At 36.2% G+C, this 24863-nt stretch overlaps 1 protein-coding gene across 1 annotated transcript in view; it reads left to right on the top strand.

The window, feature by feature from the left end:
* The window catches only part of PCLO (piccolo presynaptic cytomatrix protein), a 318813-nt gene that overhangs the window by 249921 nt on the left and 44029 nt on the right, over window positions 1–24863 (top strand). Inside the window, exons 18-22 of the mRNA XM_063396987.1 lie at window positions 2286–2379; window positions 8462–8533; window positions 11134–11314; window positions 12518–12712; window positions 13944–14126. Coding sequence (XP_063253057.1) covers window positions 2286–2379; window positions 8462–8533; window positions 11134–11314; window positions 12518–12712; window positions 13944–14126 — 725 coding nt within the window. The remainder of the gene's footprint in view (window positions 1–2285; window positions 2380–8461; window positions 8534–11133; window positions 11315–12517; window positions 12713–13943; window positions 14127–24863) is intronic.

The raw sequence follows: 24863 nt of genomic DNA, 5'->3' as shown, positions 1-24863 counted from the left end.
AAGGTCTCCTGCCTCCCTCTGCAACAGATACAGGCCACAGAGTCCATGGATGTGGGATCAGCTCACCCTTACAGTTTAGATCCAAATATTCCATGGACTTCACTGGAAATATTTCAGAACTGCCATCTTTACAACAATTTCATCTTTTGCAAGCTCTGGAACTCATCACTGTATGAATCACCTTCTCACACACTTCAAAAAAGAATCAGAAACCTTGAGAAGGTGATGAAGTTCTACTGTTGCAAAAGGAGATCCAAGAAAGGAAAGGGAATGTTGGTGTCATTTTCTTGGCTGAGTGTGCAAAGGATTCTTTCCCACTTTCTTCAAGAAAGTATATTAGTTCCCTAAAACCAGTAGGTCATACGCCATCTAAACAGGATGTTCTAGGCAAGGGATGTTTTTCTCATAGCAGAGAGTGGGAGAAGAAGGGTACTGAGGTGCTTTAAAATTTTAACTGCATTACTTAATACTATTTGCCATCAAAATTTCATTTCAAAGTGGATCCTGATTTTGTATTTCAGCTTTCTTTCCAAGATACGCAAAAATATATCTTTGAGTGAGGTGGTGGGGTTTTTTGTTTTGGTTTTTGTTTTGCTTTGTTTTGTTTTGTTTTGCTTGTTTGTGGTTTTTTTTCATATGATCTCGATCCTCTTAGATTTTAAATCACCCTTGCCATTCTGTGCTATAGCACAGAGGGAGGGCTGCTGCTTTCTTCTCATAAGCAGAGGTGAACAGATACTTTGTTTCACAAGTCCCAAAACCAACCCTTCACATTTTTCAATAAACTGAAAGACAACAGATAGCAAGATTTCCAAGAAAATAAGTAGAAATACACAGAATTACTAGAGAACAAAAAATGAGAGGAAAAATAGCTGCAAATCCCTTTCCCTTGGAGATATCAGGCTAGTAGGCAGCCTGGACAGGGCCACTCTGCAATCCAGATTATTTAGATGGGATCACTGCACAGCAGAGTTGAGTTTATAGAGTGAAACTGCTGGTGCTGAAGTCCCACTATCGACATATGTGTGCCAGTAAAGCACATGTATCTTCCACATAACCATAAATCAGAACTGTTCCAGCCTGGTTCCAGGTATGGTACACCCTTAGTGACTGGCTGATTAAACGTGTTCCTGAGGGATCCTTCTCAGTTCATCTCATACAAAAGGAATTAGTACATTAGGTCTGGGACCATGCCACAGTGTGAACCAAAACAGTTAAATCAGAAGTGAGAATAGTACAACACCAAAGGTTATTGGAAGGGAACTGTAAAAGAGTCTAATACGGCATACACACATTATTTTGTGCCATTTTGTTTTAGTGATGGAGAACAGTCCGGGGATCATTTTGTTTAGCAATAAATGTAGCAGGGACATACTTGCAGATTGATAAAAAGAGTTTCTTTACCTTAAATCTTGTGTGTTTTCAAAGTATTATAAGATTCTTATGTTCTCCTACCCAGCTTTTTTGAATTTTCCATTAAAATTTATGTTAAATTAAATTTGGAATGAAAGCAAATCTAACATCAAAGCTCATGAAGCTAGATGAATCCATATTCTGTTTGAGATTAGTGTATTGCTTTCTCCACACTCAGGAAATGTAAACTACAATAAAAAGCATTAGTGAATCTTTTTAAAGACAGATTATGCAACCAAGCATAGCTATTGACAAGAAAAAAAAAGGTCACAATCTTGATGCCCTTTTATGTTTCTTTCCAGTACAGTTAGAGGGATAAGCAGAGAACAGAATCAATAAGAAATTAGTGTTTCAATCATTAACAGGATATTAGTTACTTTATGGCATTCATTAAATGTGTTTGTGTGATGGGATTCCTGTAATTAGAGATTGCAACCTATAAATATAATGAATTTGGGCTACTTTAAAGTGCTAATGGGATGGTCGTGGAAAAGAAATCAATGCATAATCACATCAATTTAGAATCAGAGCTCAATATCTACAATGAGGGTACAAAGTCTATGTGCATGTGCTGACTGATGCTTTATCTTGAAATGGTTTTATGCAGAGCAAGCCTGCTGAAGAATCAGGAGATGTTTTAAAAGACTATCTCAGAAAAGCATAGCAAAGAAAATATTCCAAAGGCTGTCGTTGTCCTCTCATAACCCTGAATTGTTGCAGAAATACAGCTCTTTTCTTTTCAGGTTTTTGGTTTGTGGGTGTTTTGGGTTGTTTTTGTTGGGGTTTTTTTTGAGGTGGTTTTTTTTCATTATTAGAGCTGAAAGAAACAAAAGATTGCTAATGTAATGTTTTGTTCTTTTGTTCAAATCCAGTGCTGAGTACAAGCGGAGAACTAAGTATATTCAGAAAAGCTTGAATCCTGAGTGGAATCAGACAGTGATTTATAAAAGCATCTCCATGGAGCAGGTGCGTGACTGGTGGTGCTCTTCAGTGCTATTTGCTGCTTTATTATTTATTTGCATGGTCTGCAGTGCACACTGTGAAGGAAGCAGTGCTACTGGCAATTCTCTGACCCCCTGTAAAATCTTGCCAGATTAAGAAGAAATTCTAAATTCTCTCCTTTCCTCTGATAGAGTTTACTATGGAAATACCCTTTTCTTGCACTTCTACTCATTAAAATGTAATTTGTGAGGATTACACTCATAATCTAGTTATAAGTGCAGACATGACAATTTAAAAAATGATAACAGAATAAATTAATGAGAGAATAAATTAAGATGTAATTTTCTGAAGTAGATGCAGAAATCAGTCATACTATGTCCAAAATCCATGCAAGCTCACACAAAGCACAGTTCCCACCATTTTTATTTAAAAATATTTATAAAATGTAGATATACACTTTTAGATTTATCAGCAATTTATATCAATATCTTGAGCTATGACTCACATGAAAAAAATTAGAAGACATTTGATTTCCTTTGCATAGAGAGATTTAGCTCACATCTGGGAAGGATGTCTGCAGAGTTTTCTCTGTTTCTTGGTGGCTTCCTAACTCCAGCTGTGCTTCTGAAGCAGTATGAAGCAGTTGAATCCTCTACTCTTCCATCTCTCCTCATAAAGGATTTTTTACAACCTTGATAAAGATAGAAAAGGCAAAATAATGATCAGTTCATGTCTTTAAATTATGAAATATGTTTTATAGAGTACTGGATTTGCATGCAGTCCTGAATCTTTTTGCCTTTCCTTCTGTTTTGTTCTTGATACTTTCAACGTCACATTACAATGTTGTTTAATCTTTCAGGACTTTTAATAAGCCCAGAATAACCAGGCTCTTTAGTGAATAGATTCCCCAATGCTTTTTATATTCTTCTCCATCACAACCCCAAGACCTCAACACAGTCTTCCCAATTTAAAATTTCAGTTTTCTCTTCTTCTCATTCATTGAGGGGAATGTAGATTAAGATACTCATTTTTGCATGGAACAAAACTCTTCCCACAGAGGGATTTGCCTTGCTGCTCACGTAATCTACACGAATCTGTGTGGATTTAACAGGCAGTAGCTCAGATTTACTCCAGAGGTGTCCTGTTGTAGGTAGTGGTTGGATGGGGTTTTCTCACTGCTTCATGCAGGCTTTTATAAATGGCAGCTATTTGACAATTAAAGCATCAGAAAGAAAGCACTCTGATGTTTGCCTAGCTGCAATATAAACCCTAAGTCTTCTTGGTTTGGAGAAAGGGTTTGGTAAGTCTTTACAATATTTCCAAATTCAGCTTTTCATCTAAGAAAGATTATTCAGTTATTTTAATTTGTTTGGGGGTTCTGCTGTGACATTTCACAGAGCTGTTGTAAAGAGTGCTGGGGTGTTGTAAATTCAGTGGCTGTTTTGTGCTTTGCAAATAGATAATCGTACTAGTCTAGGATTTCTTGGACACTGATTTTAAAGATAAAAAAGTCTGATATCTTTGATGTCAGCTTTTGTACCATTACTTGATGAAATCTGCCTTTAGTTTCATGTTGAATGCTTTGCATTTTTGCTGTTTGTTTGCAAATCCCTCCTTTTCCCTTCCTCTTACACTGTTATGCAGTGTTTATGTTTTAAATGTGTAAACTTTATTTGAGCCCCACATATCATTTATATTTTGGAGTCCTTTCACACAGAATTGTGCAAAGAACACTCTTTTCTTCCATAACTTTCCATGGCCTGTATCTAGTGCTAAGATACTGTTGTGACTTTTCTCCTGAAAAATTCCATGCCCTGGCTTAAAGAATCTACAGTGAAGCACATTTCTAAATCACAAATAATTCAATGCTGATGATAAGAACCCTTTACAGTCTAAAGAACTCTCACCATGTAGGAGACCATAATTTGTACTCATAACCCTCACAAATCTATATTTCTACATATTTATGGATATAAATAGAAATACAAGACTATAATTGCATTAGACTGAGAATGAGTGTTCTGTTCACCAAACAAACAAAACAGCATCCCACACTGTTACACAGAGTTAGCAGTCACATTCAAACAGAAATTCATGAATTTTTATGAACAGTATTTCTTCAAGAAACATCTTCTTTCCATGCTTTTTTTCTCTCCATCAAAGCATGCATTGCTTGAAGACAGCAAATAAGTATTATTAAATATTTCCTAATACGGTTCTTTTAACATCACTGTCTAGACTTTAGCTGGTTGTACAATTTTTTTATTTTCCTTTTCTCTTTCATAAACCAGCTGAAATTAAAGTGAAAATGATTATGGGAAATAGTTCACTCTTTGAAATGGAACAGACTTTTTCAAGGTCAGAATGATTAGTTTTATCACATTTATAGCAAATTTTACTTTGACAGTTGGAGAAAAAAATTAAACTCTGACTATTTAGTAGTTTAAGGGATTTTTAAAGTAATAAAGTGGAAATAATTACAATTTGAGAGCAATGCTGGGTACACATATTACAAATGTTGTGCAGTAATTGCTAACTCAAGTCCAATACATACTCAGACCAAGAAAGAAAGCATTAGAATAATTTAAGGAGAAGATTATAAATGATGTAAGTTCTGTCGGTGATGAGGCCATTGGCATACTGTATGACCACACTGTAAGGTGTGGTTTTCTTTGCCTCAAGTTCTGACTTGCCAGAAAGCAAATAAAAGCATTTACTTATATGAAATAATTCCATAAAGCACATAGTTTTGCTATAATTTCTGTCTGTAATTTGAAGGTAATATATTTAGAAAAAGTAATATTTTCAAAATCCTTGAGGAATGTGGAAGGCTATGTCTTATTTCCAAAAGTAAGGAAATCTTTCATATGAATCAGTAAGGTGTTGGTATTTAAATCTACTTAATATCTAAGAAAAAAAAAAGTAAGTTCCTAAGTGACCTATAAAAAGTCCTTTTATCCTCCCATGTACCAAAGTCCAAAGAGAACAATAAAAAGTTAAATATGAATGTAAATAAAAATAACTGTAATGGATTACCTAGTACATTAATTTCTACTCATCAAACATCCTGACTGAAATTACAATATTTTGTATTATTCCTGAAGTAATTATAGTGGTATGCTTTTAGCATAGAGGAAAAACAAGCTGCACTAAAATTATTTCTTTCCTAATGCAAATCCTAGTATGAAATTTTCAAGGAATATGTGTTAAATATTTTAAGTAGTGCATATTTAGCTACACAGGCAGACACTATCCATAACATCCAGACATTTAAAATGAGAAAGAAGCCCTTCTGTACCTCTGGGGTTTGTTATGCCTTCCATAAGAGACAATAGTTTTCACATTGGCTGTTTTTGCAGATTCCTTAATTTTCTTTAAAATATGGCTGTCCATAGACAGCCTAAAGCTAACTGGAGTTCACATGTAGCAATGTGCTTCTAGGTGGATTTTTATTTGTTTTATTTTATTGTTACTTTTTTTCCCCACAATGCTAGGGCTGCAATTAGTAATCGTTTGGTGGGACTTTTTTCAGTGTGTTTGGAACTCAGATGATGTTTGCAATATGTGGAAACTGCGTTCCTTCTTTTTGTGACACTCATTTTCCTGTTGGTGCATTGCCCACCTGCAGAAAGTCGTGGTCAGACAGACAGAGGGTTCCTGCAACCCATTTCAGTATTGTTATTTATTATATTCTTGATGAGCATCTGAACTTCAGGATCCACAATCTAAAACTGATTGATGTAAGGCAGAACCCTACATTGCTGTGATGGTAAAATGGCTGCTTTTAAATTCAGCAGCCATTAAGTGCTCTTTGCCACCATAGTGGTCTTTAGACATAGATATATCTTCAGAAAAGCAGATTTTCCTCTGCTTTGAAACTCATTTCATGCACTCTGCCTAATAAAGGTCTTTCCATGGTTTTTCATTGTCATAATATTTTATAAAGGCTTTATTAAACTAAAAGGCTTAAAATAGATTTTGCAAAGAAGTATAGAGTACTGTAAGTTTTCATCACAGTTTTATTATCACACTGTTGTAAAGAAGCTAGCAATCTACAGCTAGTTACTTGAAAATCTTTTATATTTTCCCTTTTCTACCAAAAATTCTTCAAATCTTAGGTTGTTGGGGTTTTTTTTCCTATTTCCTGGGTCTATACATTCTTCTCTCTTTCCTTGTACAATCATCAAGAAGAATCCTCCTCTCAAAATAGCAACAACCATGACAATACATGTCTGAAAAGTATTTGTGCTATCTCTTTTTTAAATGGTACAAATACAGAAACTTAATATAGCACCTAGCAGAAAACTGTATCATCCGGGTATCCAAAAGCATTATGCACCAATGGGTGCTCAGCTTACTTTTTCAGGTTATTTTTAATGTTGTAGTTTAAATACTGTTTTGGAACAGCAACGAAAAGGTGCTTTTTTCAGGCAAGGAAATCAGCTTTAGAAATATTCTGTAAGGAATGTTCAAAAAATAATCTTTTTGTTCAAATTTTACTTTCATTTTTGCAGGATATCTTTTAAAAGAATGCTTAAGAATATTGCTTAATTATATTAGAACAAAACAGAAAGATTAAAGAATTGCTCTTGAATATTTTTTTAAAAAAATCTTAGGTTTCACGTCGTGCTGTTGCCTGCTTAAAGAGTATGTTGTTGATGCTAAAAATAGTTTAATTCCCCTTTGTGTGGGTTTTCCAGGATATGCTGATTTAAATTTTCTTTTCACAGACATTGGCTTTGCACAGTTGTGCATTTTTCTAAAGTTAGCTGGGAGCAGATGATATTCTGAACACACAATAACGAGGTGAAATTATCACTTAAAGGCAATTGCAGATTATTAGGAACTGTCTTTGTCTTTTGCTGCATTTAACCAAGGGGCAATGGAGGGAAATTGATGAGATCATGGTGCTGATAACACCAATGCTGTGGGTTCAATCCTGGATGTACAGACCATCCACTTAAGAGTTGCTCTTGCTGACCCTCGTGAGTCACTCCCAACTCAGAATATTCTGTAAATAGCCAAGAGTGCTTTCCTTGTAAGTATATGCAATATGTACAATAATTGGTATAGGCTATAATTTTGAGCTATGACTTGCTCCTTTGCTGTCCCTCTGTGCCCAGCAGACAATTAATAGAGCAATGAGTGACAGGTTGTTTCTGTTAGGATGACAACCTCAACCATCACATAAGAATTCTTCTTCTGAATTCTTTTATTCAAGCATGTGAAGGGTCCTCCTTTTCTCAGCAACACTTGCATTCTTCAGTTATAACTTCTCAGCCTGACTTTGCTGAAACCCTACAGGTGTCAACCCACAGGATTTTGTCCTTCTTTCTTTCAAGACACATGAATTAATTACTGCCTTTCCAGCCTTTTGCCTTAACATGGAAAATCAGTAATCAATCCTGCCCCTACATGTCCTGAGACCCCTGGAAAAACACTTAGGTCAGTCTTTACAATAAGGTCAAATGCTTTGGTCAACAGTTTCTCTGTCTTGTGCTCTCTGGTCATATAAAAAGAATACTTTTTCCTGCTGTGGCCTATAGAAGAGTGCTTGACACAGCTCTCATGCTTAACAAGGTCTGCAGATAATGGGGTTTGACAGCTGTCATCAATACCCAGCAGTACAACTTGTCCACATGCCTGGATCACTTGCAGACTCTCACTGACTACACTGAATTCTGCAGGTATTAGAGTCTGGTCTTCACAGATGAGGTTATGTAAATAGGGTGTTTGATATAATACATTTGAAATTCACACTCAAATGCACTTCAGGCGGATGTATGAGTTCAGACAGATCTGATGATGAGAAAAGCTGCAGGAACAAAAAAATGGGGCCTTAAAAATCAGTTTGACTCTTGTAGTGGACATAAATTCTACTCAAAAGAACTTGTGGAATTTCCTTAAATAGGGCCAAGCATGATCCCATCTTGCTTGATAACAAATAGCGCCAAAATATTTTTCTCAGAATAAGGTTGGTGAAAGGGTGAAAATTGCCTACCTGTCACTATGAAAAAGGATACATGGAGGAAATTGTCTATAGAAACCACCATAAAAGCTTGATCTGAAGTTTATGAGGTTAATTACCCTTTTTCTTAAATTGCAGCTGAAAAAGAAAACACTGGAAGTGACTGTCTGGGATTATGATAGATTCTCCTCAAATGACTTCCTCGGTGAAGTGAGTATCTTATTTCTTCCTCTCTACTAGTAATAACTGCAGGATGTTATTTGGAGACTGTTCTCTTTCAAGGTATGGTACGTGTGATAAGTAAAACTTTTTTTTACATCCCAGTTTTACTGTTGTCTTCGTAACAAATGGTCATGATTTTTTTAATATAGTCATGAAAGATATATCCCTTTTATCTTGATTAACTGAGGGCAAGCTAATTTGGAACCCAAAAAAAGGTTAATTTGCTGAAAATGAATATTTTTTTAAGTGTGAGATAGCAACAAGATTCACAGTGACTCCAGGGGAAATTCTTGTTATGACTGAAAGCTGTTTGACTTGATTTTACCATAACATAGGAAGTCTGAGGAGGTATTAGTCTTTGTAATGAATAAAGAATTAAATTCTGCCATCAAGCGATATTTTAACACATGCACAAGTATCTTCAAGTATGAGCAATTTAGTCTTGCTGATCAGTCTCGTTTTTAGCATTCTGTAATAGTAATATCATTACCAAAGTATGACTGAGGGCAAAATCTAATCTTGAAATTAATAATAAATGAGTGTTCATAGGAAGAAGGCCTTACCTTTAAAAAAAAACAAACATATGCATATATAATACAGGATTACCAACAATAAATATGATATAAAAATAATTAAAGGTATAATTACAAATAAAGATTATAATTAGAAACAGAAGCACAGGAAAATCGATCACTCATACAGAGTAACTGAGGGTATCTGAGCTCATTCTACATTTAAATTCTGCAAAAAAGCCACACAGTTCAGCTCCAGTTCCCCTTTGTGTAACTACCAAACTGAGCAATCAATGTCGCTATTTGTACAATTACTAAAATAAATGTATAGGAAGCTGCCACATGATTACTTTTTTCCTGCATATTGTGTCCATATTCTTGTTGAGTTCAGCATTTTTTTCCAAATGCAGGGCTTTACTGAATATTTACATCCTTGTTTTTTATGACATTTAGAAAAGGGATGCTTCAGCAACTGCTCCTACATGAAGATTTAAACCTTTCCCCTTTAAATTTTCTTCAACCTCTAGATTTTTTTTTTAATTGTGAAAGCAGTTATTCAGGGGAAAAAAAAAGCAACAGAAAAGACTTTCCAGTATGTCTCAGCATCAGGATGTCCAGAGGAATCCTGCACCATAACATCATATGTGGGATATCCCAACTGTGCCCCAAAGGCTCGCTTGAATGGAGCCAGCAGCACAGGTGTGCCCCAGAAGGAAAGTGGCACATCCTGGTCCATATCCATGGAAAGTGATGGACACTTATCCTACAAAGCAGAACCCCCAGCCTACGCTGCCTACTAGCAACTATCCTCAGCCATGCTATCTTCCAAGTCATTTTCAAAGCTTGACTAAAAAACCACAGCAGGGAGCATGCCAAACAGTTAATCTGTTAATTTTAAATATAGGTCTAACCAGAAAGGCCAAACCAGTTCTTAGACAAGCTATACAACTGAAAGGAAAAAAGAAAAGAGAAAACGCTTTTAACCTAGAAACCACCAGTTTTTAGATTTCCCCATTCCTAAACTTGAAGAGGCTTTCTTTAATTCAAGGTCTTGCAATAAAATGACAAAAACATTGTTTCCTGAGGTAACTGCCCATTTCATTTGTCTAGCAGTTTTAAAACTTCCTTACCTGACATTAGTTTTAACCCTCTCACTTCAGAGCTAGATACAAAGCTACTTTTGACCTTCCTTTCTTCAAGGAATGAAGACTCAAATCTGTGATGAATTTCAGTATTTTACATCCCTTGGCCCTCTCAACTGCAAGCTTGTTAAGGCAGGAAGGGTCTTTATTGATGCCAATGCTCTTTTTTTCCTTTTTACTTCATTTTTTTAAAAGCAATTTCACACAAGTCCTGCTAACAACGTAGGTGGCTTAGAGCTGATTTCATCTACAATGGTTGGGGGTTTTTTTAGCCACTTTATTTGTTTTATTCTCACATTACCATTGCACCTCCTAGTTTTTTCGTCAGTAATGTTTAGATGCCTCAATGGTCTGTTGAATTCCATTATTTTAGTGAAGTGCAAGACCCTGTTTTTTTTTTTTTTCTTTTTGTTTCTACTTCTGCATATGTGGATTTTTTAAAGATTCAAGAAGCATGAGTCTCATATTATTGAAGACCTTAATAAAAACAAACATGCAACTCTTTCCCCTCTTAAAAGCACTGATAAAGGGCAGAAAATTGTACTGCTTGGTTCTCCTATTAGAATATGTCTGTACAGAGGCAGAATGGCTGGGTGTCTTTTTAATGTCTTTTTACTGTAGCTGTAAAGTGTTCACAAGCTGCACTCTAAACTGCCCAGTTGTCTTTGTGAGGTGCCATAGCAAAACAACTCAGCTGATAGCCCGTACTGAGGTCCTGGTGAGAAGATATATTGGTTCAGACACACCAATATGCCACTGAATCTGGGTTTGGGGTCACAGCATGCTCAGAGAGCCCTGACTCTCAGCACACAGCCTTGTACCCTTCACTCGTACATTTGATTGCCACTTCCAACAACACAACTGTAGTCTCTTCTGCTGCATGCAATCATTAATAGATCAGATACAGATTTACTGTATTTTGGTTTATTTGTAGGTATTGATCGAGTTATCCAGCATCTCTCAGCTCGACAACACTCCTCGGTGGTATCCTCTTAAAGAGCAGAGTGAAAACGTAGATCATGGGAAATCTCATTCTGAAAAGAGTAGCCAGCAATCTCCAAAACCATCTGTCATCAAGAGCAGAAGTCATGGAATCTTCCCGGATCCCTCCAAGGGTAGGAATGACTTGGTGCACCTGATATGAAATATTTTCCCAGATGTTGTGTAAACCTTTGCTATGTGTAAGTTCTAACAGAAAAATAAAGATACTGGTATGAAGTTTGTATACATTTTTATTAAAAATCCATTTATCTCTGTGATTAATTAGTTGGAGACAAGGCTTAAATTTTCTCAATCTTGCCAGCCAGCTTACTGAGTAATTATGTCCTTAAAACAGCAGCATACAGACTCTACATGCTTTACACATCTGCTATAGATTCTGTGCCCTTTTCATTTTCTTGATAGCCTTGGGCAAACTCAATACACATTTAGCTTTCTATTTTTCATGTTCCTTAAATATTCTATGGAATTCTTTTCTTCTAAAAATGCCACATTAATATTTTATAGAACAACAATTATGCTGCAATAATGCATATGCATTTCCAGTCAATGATAATGGATTGTTGCACATCTCAGTTGTATTGGAAATCAGTGGAGCTGATACAGTAGAAATACACTGATGTTTACAAAAGCAGAATTGATCTCAGTGTCTCCTGCTCCAAGAAATTTGTCTCTAATTCTTTTTTTTATGCGAAGTAGTCAGTGGACAGGTGCTCTCTTAAAACACATTATGTGTCCTATCAAAGCAAAAACCAATCCATCTACAATCCAGATGATGGCCTCAGAGGAACAAGACTCTGCTCCATCTCCTCTCTATTTCTCTGTGTAACAATTTTCCAGGGACTGGTGTCTATATATGATGTCTGTCTGAACCAGAGGTAAGTATAGAAGATATTGTAAATTAGGCTGTGATTTTCCTGATGACATTATTCAGGACAAAATGGCTTGCATTTGCTAAGTGTTTGGTACTGGTGGAGGTGTTGCTGCTTTAGCCTCGACATACTAGAGAGCAGAAAGTGAAAAACACTACGCCATCATTCCACCAGTTTGAACCAGCAAAGGAGGTCCCATTCACAGGCGATAAAAAAACCAATACTAAATGAATTATTCCCTGAGTCAGGTAACAGTGGGGAAGTAGAAAACAATGCTTCATAAGAGTTTCCTGATTGTAATATATCCTGATACTTTAAGTGGAAAGGCGCAGCCTAATCTTTATTCCTCATTTTGGAATTCAGCTGGAAAAACCAGTCAAGAGAAAGAGAACTAAATCATTTGTTTTTAATAAATGCAAGAGTTGTACCTCTCCATTTTCCTGGTAGACATGCAGGTGCCCACCATTGAGAAATCCCACAGCAGCCCGGGGAGCTCCAAGTCTTCCTCCGAAGGACACCTGCGCTCTCACGGCCCGTCCCGCAGCCAAAGCAAAACCAGCGTCACGCAGACGCACCTGGAGGACGCGGGCGCCGCCATCGCCGCTGCCGAAGCAGCCGTGCAGCAGCTCCGCCTCCAACCAAGTAAAAGACGCAAATAAACCCCTCAGCATGGCAGCTTAATGTTCATCTGTTGCCTCTTTCCCTGCTGTCCTCCCCTCCTTTTGGCTATTTTTTTTTCTTGTCCTTGGCACACTGTGCTCACTCTGTTCAATGTCTTTCTTTGTGTGCCTTGTGTGTGAATACATATAATTACAATATACTCTTGTATTTAGAAGTCTTTTATTTAATTATTTATTTGTTGGTTTGTTTTATAAAGACTGCAGTGAAACTGGCTGTTTCTCCATCAGTCCCTTCTCTCATGGTCCGTGATGTTCCATGGTTGTGCATGACTCACAGACGAGTCCATTGTGTTTTGATGTCACTCAATAGCTACCAATGAAATAAGCAAAACCTGCCAGCTGGTCAAATTGCACATGAGACTGAGACCACATTAATAACAGGATGTATCTGTAAGTAGTAATCATGAAGGACAGTACTATACACACAAAAGAAGATTTGAAGTTAAAGAAACTTTTTTTTAATTACATGGCTGAGATTTCTATTTTTGAAACACGACTGTAAATATCTATTTTTTTTTTCTTTTTTTGGAAAGGAAATATAAAGCAACCTTCTCTATATCACAGATAGGACTATGTTAGTGATGAGCAGGATAGAAATACAATAAAAACGTTAAACACAGTTTATTGCAAACCATTAAATGCACAGAGCCGGTAACAACATCAGATTGCAACAATGTTGTCAAGTTAGCAAACTCAAAGGGAGTTGAGAACTTAGTCAGGTGTCACAGTTGAATTTTTGGAGTAATTTTTTTCCATGGATTGATTAAGGGTCAAGGTAGATTTCGTCTGACAACTTCAAATAAAACTATTCAATTCAAAAGTGTTACTCTCCAGAGTATACTTCAGACCAGTATCATCTGATTGCTAGCTGAGGGTTTAGTTGATGGCAAATTAAATCCCTCTGACTGTGAAGTCATTGTGTTTGTCTTTAGGATTTGTTGATATGCCATAAACTCACCATGGTACAATGGAAATCTGGGGGAAAATTATTTCCCTTGTCTTCACTGTCATTAATACAGAAACAGCCAGTTTTGATACTCTTTAATGCTGTGCATGTGGTGTCTCTTTGGTGTTTGAAAACACTACTTACTTAAATACAGAAAAAAACCACTTCTGTTTGCATGAATAACATTTAAGCTGGTTCCATCTGAGGATACATACTCTGGGTTTCCATTTCACCCACACTGCCACAGCAGCACACAAAAGCGGTCAGTCTAATCATGCCAGGAAGCAGCACAGACACAGCATAGCAGGAGTCCTCCCTATTCAAAGAACTCAGTCTGACAATCTGCCTCCACCAGCCAATGACAACAAAGACCAAAGCCAACTAGCCCTCAGGAAAGTGATGTCTGATGGACCAGTCAAGCCTGAAGGAGGTGAGCAGAAAGACATGGTTAAGAAACCAACTACATCCCAAACACTTCTTGCCATGTCAACTAATTCATTGCGATATTTAATTATTTCTTTTACCCCTTCATTAAGTGCTGTAAATGTTAACATGAATCAAGAACTCTGCTTGATTTTTCCACCTATCAGCGCATAAATCCATAATGAAAAACTGTGCTAAGAAACATTATGTAACAACGAGTGTGTGCACTTCCATTCCACTGGAGTACTTGGAATTCTGTTGAAAAGTAGTATAGCTTTGCTCATGTTGTTGCCTAATAAAAAGCATGCATCCAAGCTGGTCTGCTTAAGCATGATTGGACACTTCTTGTACTGTGACAAAAACCTGACTGCACATTTTTGTTTCTGAAAATGTAATTGGGACAATAACAATTCCTGTTTCCTCTTCCAACACAATTATCATGTTAATAGTCATTAGCATAGATAATTTTTCAAACCATCGGTGGATAGGAAAGGAGTTTTGATCCCTGTATAGTTCAATCTCTTGATAATTTTCCTATTAGCATCTTTAAAAATTATTTTCTACTTGTAGGCACCTGTAATACCACATATCACCAATTTATTCCCTCATCACAAATAAAGAGCCAGAATCTCAATCAGTTCAAATTGCCACTGTTCTTTTGACTTCTGGAGCATCTTGTTTATTTCCATGGAATCTGAGGGATAATCCAAATAAATGTACTGACTGAACTCCCAGATGTTCTCTTGTGCTGTAATCCCTTCCTAAGCTTTCAAGATTCATTGAAGGTTATTCTGTCAACATCACTGCACACATTGGACAATATAAGCTGGCTGAGAGGGGTGCAGGAGAGAAAGAGGAAATGGTACTTTAGGCAATATATTCTAAAGGCAACAAGTCATTCAGACAACTAGTGTGATGTTAAAACAACTAATTAACAGGGCAAAAGTAACAGATTTTTTAAACATATTTAGAAATTACAGGTTTGGGTTTTTTTCCTTAGGAGAGCCTTTAGAATTCTTCCATAAATCCATGTATTTACACACACACACATACACACACACACTGTATTACTCTACAGCTCAACTGTAGATGCCCAGCTCAGGCAGAACCAGAGAATGCCATGGTAGGAGCTCAGGCATCCTGTCTGAAAGCTGCAAACCACTCCTGGGGGGTAGAACATCCAAATCTAAATGACTCGTATGATCTTTTGAGGTGTCGTGTCTGTTGAGTTTTATAACAAAGACTCGTAGCCCTGTGGTGAGGCCTTTTCACACAGACAGGTAATGCAAAACATTTTGCTTGTGATATAAGGTTGAATTAAGGTGAAGATACACTTTTATAATAAGGAGATAGTGAATCTGTTGGCTTCAAGTACCTGTGCCTACAAACAGTTATTCTATCTTCTTTATTTTAAAATTGCAAAAAGAATATGTACTGATATGTACTTGGCTCAGCAATATTGGAAACATCATAGAGAGTTATGGGAATAAGAGTTCACATTATAAATAATAAGAGTCCACATTACAATATATAAAAAGGTTAGAATTGTTATGAAGAGATTTAGTATTTTGTCTTTTTACTTCTGACAAATAAATACAATGCATGGTCACCTACAAAATGTTTATAAGTCTGGTTTCAGACCTGTGAGATGTTTTGGCTTCTCTTTTTTGTACCAAAGATAGTTTGTCCAAATTCATTCACATGAGGTGGGCCAGTAGTTATCATTTTGAGGTAAATGACTCTCATAACTTTTAGCAGGAATGAAAAGCAAGATGATTTCACTGCAGTTTTGTGGAGTAAGAAAGTGAAATGAGATGAGTCTATAACCTCTAATGGAAAAAGCACCAAAGATACTCAAAACAGCTTCCAGCTTATGAACTTCTTTGTGAGATGGAGATAATACAGGAAGGAGAGATTTCCCCTGCATTGTGAACTATGACTACTAGGGCATCATCAGTTTCCAAGTCCACTCCTAAAGGGATGATGCATGTTTGTGGTACCCACCTCCATTATAACCTACTTTATTGGTACCTGGAAAAGAACACATTAGGAACTGGTTTTAATGACTGGAACATCATCATCTTGGCAAGTTAGTAATTTTTTATTACTGAGTTTCAAAGCCCCTTACTAAGGAAGCCATTACAGAGAATCCACTTTTTTTTTTTTTCTTCCCCCCACAGCTATTTCTCTGTGCATTGATTAAACAGCACCTTTTAGAGGAATTGGGTTTTTTCAGTCCAAGTACACAACGGTGATGGAAATGATTTTATGCTGTAAATTCCTTCTATGCCTAAGATGACTCTCAGAAAGAGTGTCCTCCTTTGATCTAGTCTATCATCACTTTCATTTTTTCTCTTGAATTGAACTGGATCTCAAAAAAAACAACAAACCAAACAAGGCAAGAATCCTCAGTCATGCTAAGAATGTATCAGAGAAATCCTTCTCTACTTCTGATTCCTAGAACCCTTTTCATTGGGTCTATTTTGTCAGTTATTCAGTGTGTCTGTTGAGAAGTCACAAGGAAATCATAAACAAAACCAGCACCTATAGTATAGATAGCATATTTTGTGATAACAAAGGTCTATCATCAGTTTTTTGAAGGCAGAAGCTGCAAGGGATCCAAGTTATTAAGGTGATGATGCAAAAAAAAACACATTGGTTTTTGTTCAGAACCTTTGTAAAATCTTCCATTCAGCTACAGCAGTTAATTAAAAATAAACCCTAAAGTATAAGTTTGTCATTGCCCATGAGAGATAAGAGTGTGATCTGCAAAGAAACCAACTGCATGCTACACTTTCCAATCACATCCCTCAGAGAGGAACAATAACATTTCAGAGCCAACTCTTTGAAGCTAGAAGCTGCAAGGGATCCAAGTCAGAGGAAGAGAGCAGTGCCTACGCTTGAATTAATTTGATTTAGGTTTTGTGCAATATATGAATCATTTCCAATTACACATTCACATAGAATTAAGCACATTCCCTTTAACATAAATCTGTGTATTAGAGTTTATCCACCAGATGAGTCAGTTTTAGACACAACGTTAATCACTTCACCACCTTTTCATTTAGAAATTTATCCCACAGAAGAATCTTCTCATTATATGGAATTTTCTTGGCAGGTCAGTTATGTTTTAAATAAATTATTTTAGAGTTCTTCAGATACCTGAAAAGTTGAAGATACTCTGATGATTATCACCAGTTCTCTGAATACCTGCATATAAAAGAGTAGGTGTATTTGGAATATAATTTTTACTGATTTTATACAAAAAAGTATTTTCAAACCTAGCTTATAGATTTAAAGGAATGAATAGCATGCTTTAGTTTTAATGCCTTCCAATAAAGTGAATAAGAAAGACAAGGAATAGAAGAAAACTTCAACATCTGTGTTCAGCAGAAAGATGCACCACCTCTGCCTCACCATAGTAGAAATTGTGGCTTTCAAGAAGTTCAGAGCACAAAACTAAAAGATATTTCTCATCATATAGTCAGCATTTATCTACATAACTGCTCATTTTTAAATGATACACTTTTATAGAGACCTGTGCTTTCTAGAGGGATATAGTTTAATGAGTAAAATTAGATGGGCTTGTCCTTGTTTGCACAGAAAAAGATGCCATCTTTTCCCCTAAAGGACCATGACTGTACAATGAAAAATCAATTCCTTTATTACATTAAAATATCCAAGGATGAACAAAAACCCCATCATTTATGACCAAATAAAAGAATTTTTAGAAATTTATTTTGAATCTTTCTAGCATCTTTGAAGAACAGGAAATTAATATTTAAATAGCAAATAGCTCAGTAAGGGAATTTAAGTCTCAACATCATTGTAGCCCTATACATTTTTTTTTCTTTCCAACAGACAATCATGTAAGAGAAGCTAAAAGTCAATATGCTATTGCTTGTATATCATTTGTTTATGGATGCCTTAGGAAACTCCTCTTCTATTTGGCTCAAATTAACCCAACCAAACAAACAAGCAATGTGCCAACATAAAAACACTGCTATACTCCTGACCTGAATTAGTTAGGAAATCCTAAAGATCTAGAGAAATTGCCATGTGTTTCAGTTAAAGATCCAAACATACCTGTTAATTTAAGGTAATACTAACATTATAATTCTACAGGAATTTCTGTCTAATTTTCAATAATGGATTTTTTTTTTTAAGATTAAACCTCTAGCATTTTAAAATCATGACATTTCCTTAGAAGTCCTCTGACACATGTACCTGGTATTATTTTTTGTCCCTGAAAATGGGGGGGGACGGGGGGGGGGAGGTAAGGGTGAGGTGGAGGGGAAAAAAATTCAGAAGCACAGCATTTCATAGAGAATTTTCCATCATGACACAACAGCTTTTCCAAACAGTGAAAGTGATTTTACTGGTCAGGGGGAGATCGTTCCTCAGAGCTGAAACTGTTAGCTAGAATACCTACAGTGGCAAAACTCTTCATAAGCATTTTCAGAATTGTACCCAATTAAGCTTATCAATTTAAACATCTAAAAGAATGCCAGTTTAAAGCACTTTAGTTCAAAAGGTTTTACACCTGCTTATCACTGTTTTGAACCAGCAACTTTGAGAAAAGTTCACTTAAGTGTCAATACAACAGGTTAAACTACACAGAAATGTGATGTGATGCATACATCAAGACATTGCCATCACTGTCCAACCCATGGCACAAGTCTGAGCCAGCACTGTGTAATTTCTAGACACTTAGCTGCAAGAAATTAAAATTGACATGAATTTTTCTTATCTCTAAGTTCTATTTATTTGCTTTAGCAACAATGGAGTGAAAGGAAATTGATTCCTATGTTATGAATTGGATATGGTTGTGGTTTCAAATATCTGCTTATTTGGGATCCCTTTTGGGCTATATCCATTTTCACACATTTAATAGGCAATGCTATGTTTTAATTTCCTACATTATTTTAGGATATTTCCTTCACACTTAAATAATTTATAGCCCAAAGCTGTTTAGTGACTCATGTCACTAGTTTCTTAATTTCCAAGTTAAATGGGCCTTCATATTGCTACAAATAACACATTTTCAAGAATCGTTATCAAAACAAGAACAGTTTGTCCCAACTCTCTGCAGATAGCAGTAATCTGAGGCTGTCTTTTCAACCTGGTTTCAATCTAATAGCTGGCCCATTTTGCTTTGGTTATTCCTGCTATTTACTCTTCTGCCATTTTAAGCTGACATGTAATTTCAGAGAATTGCTCAGATTCTTCATTTGATAGCTTATTTTAAAACTTATTTCAAAAGTATTTTTCCTTCTTTTTTTCAAATTTTTGTAGTGGAGACTAACACTACAGAGTGCATGGAAAGTTATTTCATCTAAATTGCTTTCCTGGGTAAAGAAATTACTTCAGCACCGTTTTAGAACTGTGTTGCTCTTCTATTACTCAGCTCAAATGGTAAATTTCTCTGTAAAAGGTGGTCTAGAAATTTCACAAAATATCCCTGCTCAGTGTGCGATCAAATCCACATCTAATATACAGCTGAGGCTGAGATGGGTGAGACCATGGCTCAAAGTCCTGCTCAGTATGAGGGAGCACTAGGAAAATAAACTATCTGGGCTGACCTGAGGTAGGTGTGTTTGATCACCAGTTCACGTATCCCCATTCTTTTGCCAGACCACAAAAGATGAAACAAGCAGTCCCAAAAGCAGTTGTACCCTGTAGAGCCTAACAGAGCAAGCTGGAGCAGCTCTTGCTTTTAATGCTAGCAAACACTTCATAAAACCCAGGGAAACTGGAATTTGGGACACTTAAAACACAAGGCTACTGAGAGTGAAGAGCAGCCAAGCTTCTGCCAAAAGACACTCTATGAGATGCCCATGCCAAATTTTCTGACGTCTGTTGGTCACCAGAAAATTACACAAAGCAGATCAATGCTTTTACCTTCTCCCATGGGCTTGCATCTCTTTGAGAAGACTCAGCCTGATGCTTTCAGCCTTTTTTGTCACCCAGAATTTCTCAGAAGATGGACAGTTAAAAGAACATTTTTTCCAAGTAATTAGAGGCCAATTGAAGAAACTTAATCCTGAATCCATACTGGAAGGTGTTTTGTCCTCCTCCTGTTTGGTTCACAAGCAGAACCATCATTCCCAAGGTGCATTTCTGTTTCTAGGCAGAAACTGGAAAAGGGGAACATCCACAATTTACTCACCAGGAGAAAATGCTGGTTGAGTCTGTTCTTTCCTCCACATGAACCACAGAACTGTATAGTCAACTTTTAAAAGTTCAAGTCTTAAAAAAAAATCCATTCACTCTAGAAGAATGTCTGGAGTGGCTGAGAGTGCTGGATTATTTCCATTTTCCTGTTGACTGATTTAGTAGTTCCTAGTTATAGGTCTTTTGTGAACCTTCCCTATTTTAGTTTTAGCAAAGCATCTTCTCTGTTTTTTGTTGAAAACAGACTTTTCTAAAAGATTAAGTGAAGTCATATGCCTCCCAAGCTTTCCTTTCCTATTGATTTTAATACAATATTTCCTTCATACTAAGACTTACACGTTTTCCTTGGTTCTAAAAGTTTGTTTTCTAACTGGGTCTATAAGCCAAAGCATAAGTTAATACATATTTTTGCCATACTACTAATAAGTTAAAAAAAATAGAAAAAAAAAAGATGGAGCTGAAAGGTGAGGTCAGTGCTAACCTCCATTTTATTGAATCAGCAATTGTTTTCTGAGGAGGCATAAAGGAATACATGCCCAAGCATAATTCTGTTGAATTTTTTTCTTCTTCCTGTAAACCATACAGAGTAGAAAAGATATCTATCTAACCATTATAACTTTTTCTTGGTAAACCCTGGTCCTACACCAGGTATAAAATTATCATCCACTCTCTTGGAATCTGAAATATTTACTGTAAGCAGTTGAGAACTTTTCCAACTCATTTATACATTATTCACTACAATGTTGAACTGAAACTTTTGCTCATGCCAGAGCCTGTAAAACAGGCAGTTTAACAGAATCACTCAGAGGCAGCATTAACACCACATTTCAAACTCCAAATGTGACATATGTACCCATTAACACCCATTCCAAGTAGAGAACATTTGATCTCATCAAGGCACTACCAGCTAAAATAGGATTCACAGATGAAAATTAAATCAAACCACAACAAAAGCTTTGTATAATAGGAAAATCTGTGCCCTATTTCAGAGAAAGCAGCTCATATTAGAGTTTTAGATTTTCATTTCATATTTCTATTTTTCATAATTCAGTGTCAGCACAGACATCATGATACTGCAGTCTTTAAAAAGTGATGAGGATCTGATAAACTGTGTAAAGTGTTTACAGAAAAGGGACTGGAGAGGGTGTGGGATATCTCCTTTCTCTCAGAGGGAGGCCAAATAAAAGTGCATAATGACCTTCAGTTAAGCTTTGTCTCTTCCATCTGCTGAGACATGAAGAGTCTTTTCTCTCAAAATGTAAGACTTTATGAATTATATGTAATTGACAGCAAGACCTTGCCTGTGACAAGTATTTTAAAAGTTTCTTAAGCTTTCTAAGAGTTTCCAAAAGTTTCCTTTTGGGTTGGTTGGGGTTGGGGTTGTTGGTTGGGGTTTTTTGTTTTGTTTTGGGGTTTTTTTTGTTGTTTTTTTCTTGTTTGGGTTTTTTGTTTGTTTGTTTGTTTGTTTGTTTTGTGGTTTTGTTGGGGTTTTTGTTTGTTTGTTAGTTGTTTGTGGGGTTTTTGTTTTTTGGTTTTTTTTGTTGTTTTGTTTTGTTTTGGGTTTTTTTTGTTTTGTTTTGTTTTGGTTTTGGTTTTGTTTTTTGGTTTGGGGGGTTTTTTTTGTTGTTTTTTGGGTTTTTTTGATGGGGGAGTGGGGTGGTGCATTGCTTAAGAGCCAGGGAATCATTTGCAAAAAGGAAGGGCAAGGAAGCAATGAAACATTGCCCTTCCACACTCTGGATACTTAATATTCAAATGATGGAAATTGCCTTCTCTTGAGTTCCTATTCAGATAAACATTGTAGATTCCAGTAAAGCAAGACTACACCTTGTAGCTTCAGGCACCTGTGGGATATCAGATGACAATATCAAATCTTTGGATCCCGGTGAATCCATATGAAATTGTTCATATGCTACAGACCAAAGAACCTCATGCCAGAACTTTGATGTCCAAACCTGAGGACTAAATAATTTTCTAGCATAGGCAGCTGTAATCAGAAGCTCAGGACTTCACAGACCTTATGTAGACTGGTAAGACTAGAGGAGCAACAGAGTGAACTCTGACTTGCTTGTTAAAGTTCCTAAAACAATATTTGCACGTATTCAAAGAGAAAGGGCAAGACTGCAAATGAGTGTGCAGACGAGTTTCTTGAACATAAGAGCACGAAACAAGTTTTATCTTTCACATAGAGAAGAAATATAACCATAGTTATACTTAGTCTCAGGGAAAATATTGCATGGCAGCAAGCACTGCCACATCATCAGAACTCCAAAGTTTCATATGTAACCAGCAGAAACTTAGGGGTCTAGATGTATCTGTAAAAATCCTGACATGTAGAAAATGTGGGTGTCTCACAAGTTATGAGATGATCTCTGTATCCAGATTCTGAATCTGTCACGAAACCAGCTGTAAATCTATTTGTGGATTTCATTTCTTGTCACAAACTGACACTATGATTCATTACTTTCATAGAGCAGAAAGGAAAAAAAATAACATTAAACTTTAGAATTTTCAAAATCCAGTCATGAATCTAAACTTGGATCCATTATACCCATTCACCAACTGAAGTGATCTTATGGAAGAGAAAAACATCAATATGGAAAATTATATGAATTAGTGAAAACTGTAGAAAAACTAAAAATAAAGCATAATGAATGTGTAATCAGGATACAGCGGTTTCAAAAGAAACAGTTATGGGTTGATTATAAATAGATGAAGCAAAACTTCTAACCCATTTCTAGAGGCTTAATTCAAGCTGTTCTAGATTGAACAGAATTCTAGGTTCTTACTGGTTTTAGAAATCCACTAGTAAAGGTACAAGGAATTACTTCAGACACTAGTTTTTACAGCAAAGTCTGTAAAAAAAAGCCTAGATATGAAAGATCCTAGATCCTTTCAGGCCACATATGTTACGGTGGACATATATGTTACACCAAGCAAATTCATGCCTAAGGGAAGGACTGAAGATTCTTTTCTGGCACAATACTTTTTTGACTTCCATGGTTTTGGCAGATGTCTTGATCTCCCATTTGTACTCACCTGTGAGGCATTTGTCATGCCATGGCACAGAACAAAAAAAAAAAAACAAACCCAACAACAAAACAAAACAAAACCCAACAAAAACAAACAACAACAACAAAAAAAGCCAACCAAACAGCCTTACCTTAAGAACCCCCCAGAATTCCAAACAGAAAACATCGGGAGACATACAGGTCATGCAAACACAATGAGAACTGAGGCAATTAATTAGTTTGGGACAGGCATAAGAGAGCCACAATTCAGGCTGTTGAATATAGGGCAACTGCCAATAATACACTATAAGAGACTTTGACCTCTCATCTCTGAAACATCACTCTCACCCAGCATTTCTCAGCAGCATTTTGCTGACATGTCACCACAGACAAAGGAATTCACTGACAGCAGCATCAGCTGAAAGTGATAAAGCAACAGCTGCACACAGCCAGCCCAGCTGGCTGCCTCTCTGGAAAAGCATCTATCTTTCCTCTAGGTGAGATATTGAAAGTATCTGCTAACAACACTATGATTTTCAAATTTATTCCTTTGTATTTCCATCCAAGGAAGCAGCCTGTGATCAATCTGGAATAGAGCTAATCAATCATGGAATAGAGCTAATAAATAATTTTATCTGAAAACAATGGAGACTGACAGATTCCACTTCTGGCTGTGGGCAATAGAGGAACAAATGAGAGTTAATAGAGCTGAAGATAAAAAGTTATATGACAACTTTATTTACCAGTGAAGAATCACTGTGAAGAATAAGAGTTTTGTCCAAGTTTGCCCAAGGACTGATGATAAAAGAATTGCTTCATTTATTGCTTCTAGTTCAAATTACTCACCTGTATTTTGCATAATGTTTGAGAAGTTACACTCAGCTTCCTGGTCCCACATCAGGCAGCAAGCAGCATTTTTCACCAAAAATATTATTCAGTTAGTCAGACATAAAAAATATTGATTGCTAGTATAAAGCAAGACACTGTTGGGGCTCTGGCTCTTATTAAATTTCCAGTTAGATACTTGACTAATTTATTTTTAAGGCAGAACCTCTTTTAACTACTTACACAGAAGTTTCACAGTTCAGCAAAATAACATAAAACTTCATTAAGTCTTCATAGAAAAATAACTTTGCAAAGCAGTATTTTTTGTCTTTAATATATATGCTCAGTAGGTTGAAACATGATAATAGCAGATGTATTAGAGGACATTTAGCAAAAAAAAAATATCCTCAAACCTGTAGTAATAGTCCCAGATAATTGTGTTATTCAATATGAGAATAGATACTCTATTGTTCCTGTATTAATTACTATGTGTAATGTCACTGTGTCCTTTTTCATTTATATTTCTCAACTTGCTAAATGCCAAATACTGGATGATTTGTTCATGTAGTGCAGTACTGTTCAAAACACAAAATTAGGCAAGCTGAAGTAAAACTAACATATGTTACACTAACACCAAATGGTATTAAATTAGGTTAAGGCATCTCCCATCAAAATGTATTCATTAAAATTCTATGCATGTAGTAAGAGAGATTCAGATGGGTAGGAGCAGTTGA

The sequence above is a fragment of the Prinia subflava genome, chromosome 4 (assembly GCF_021018805.1).
Source record: "Prinia subflava isolate CZ2003 ecotype Zambia chromosome 4, Cam_Psub_1.2, whole genome shotgun sequence".
Lineage (NCBI taxonomy): Eukaryota > Metazoa > Chordata > Aves > Passeriformes > Cisticolidae > Prinia > Prinia subflava.
Note: the sequence above shows the minus strand (reverse complement) of the source record. Positions and strands in the feature narration are given on the sequence as shown.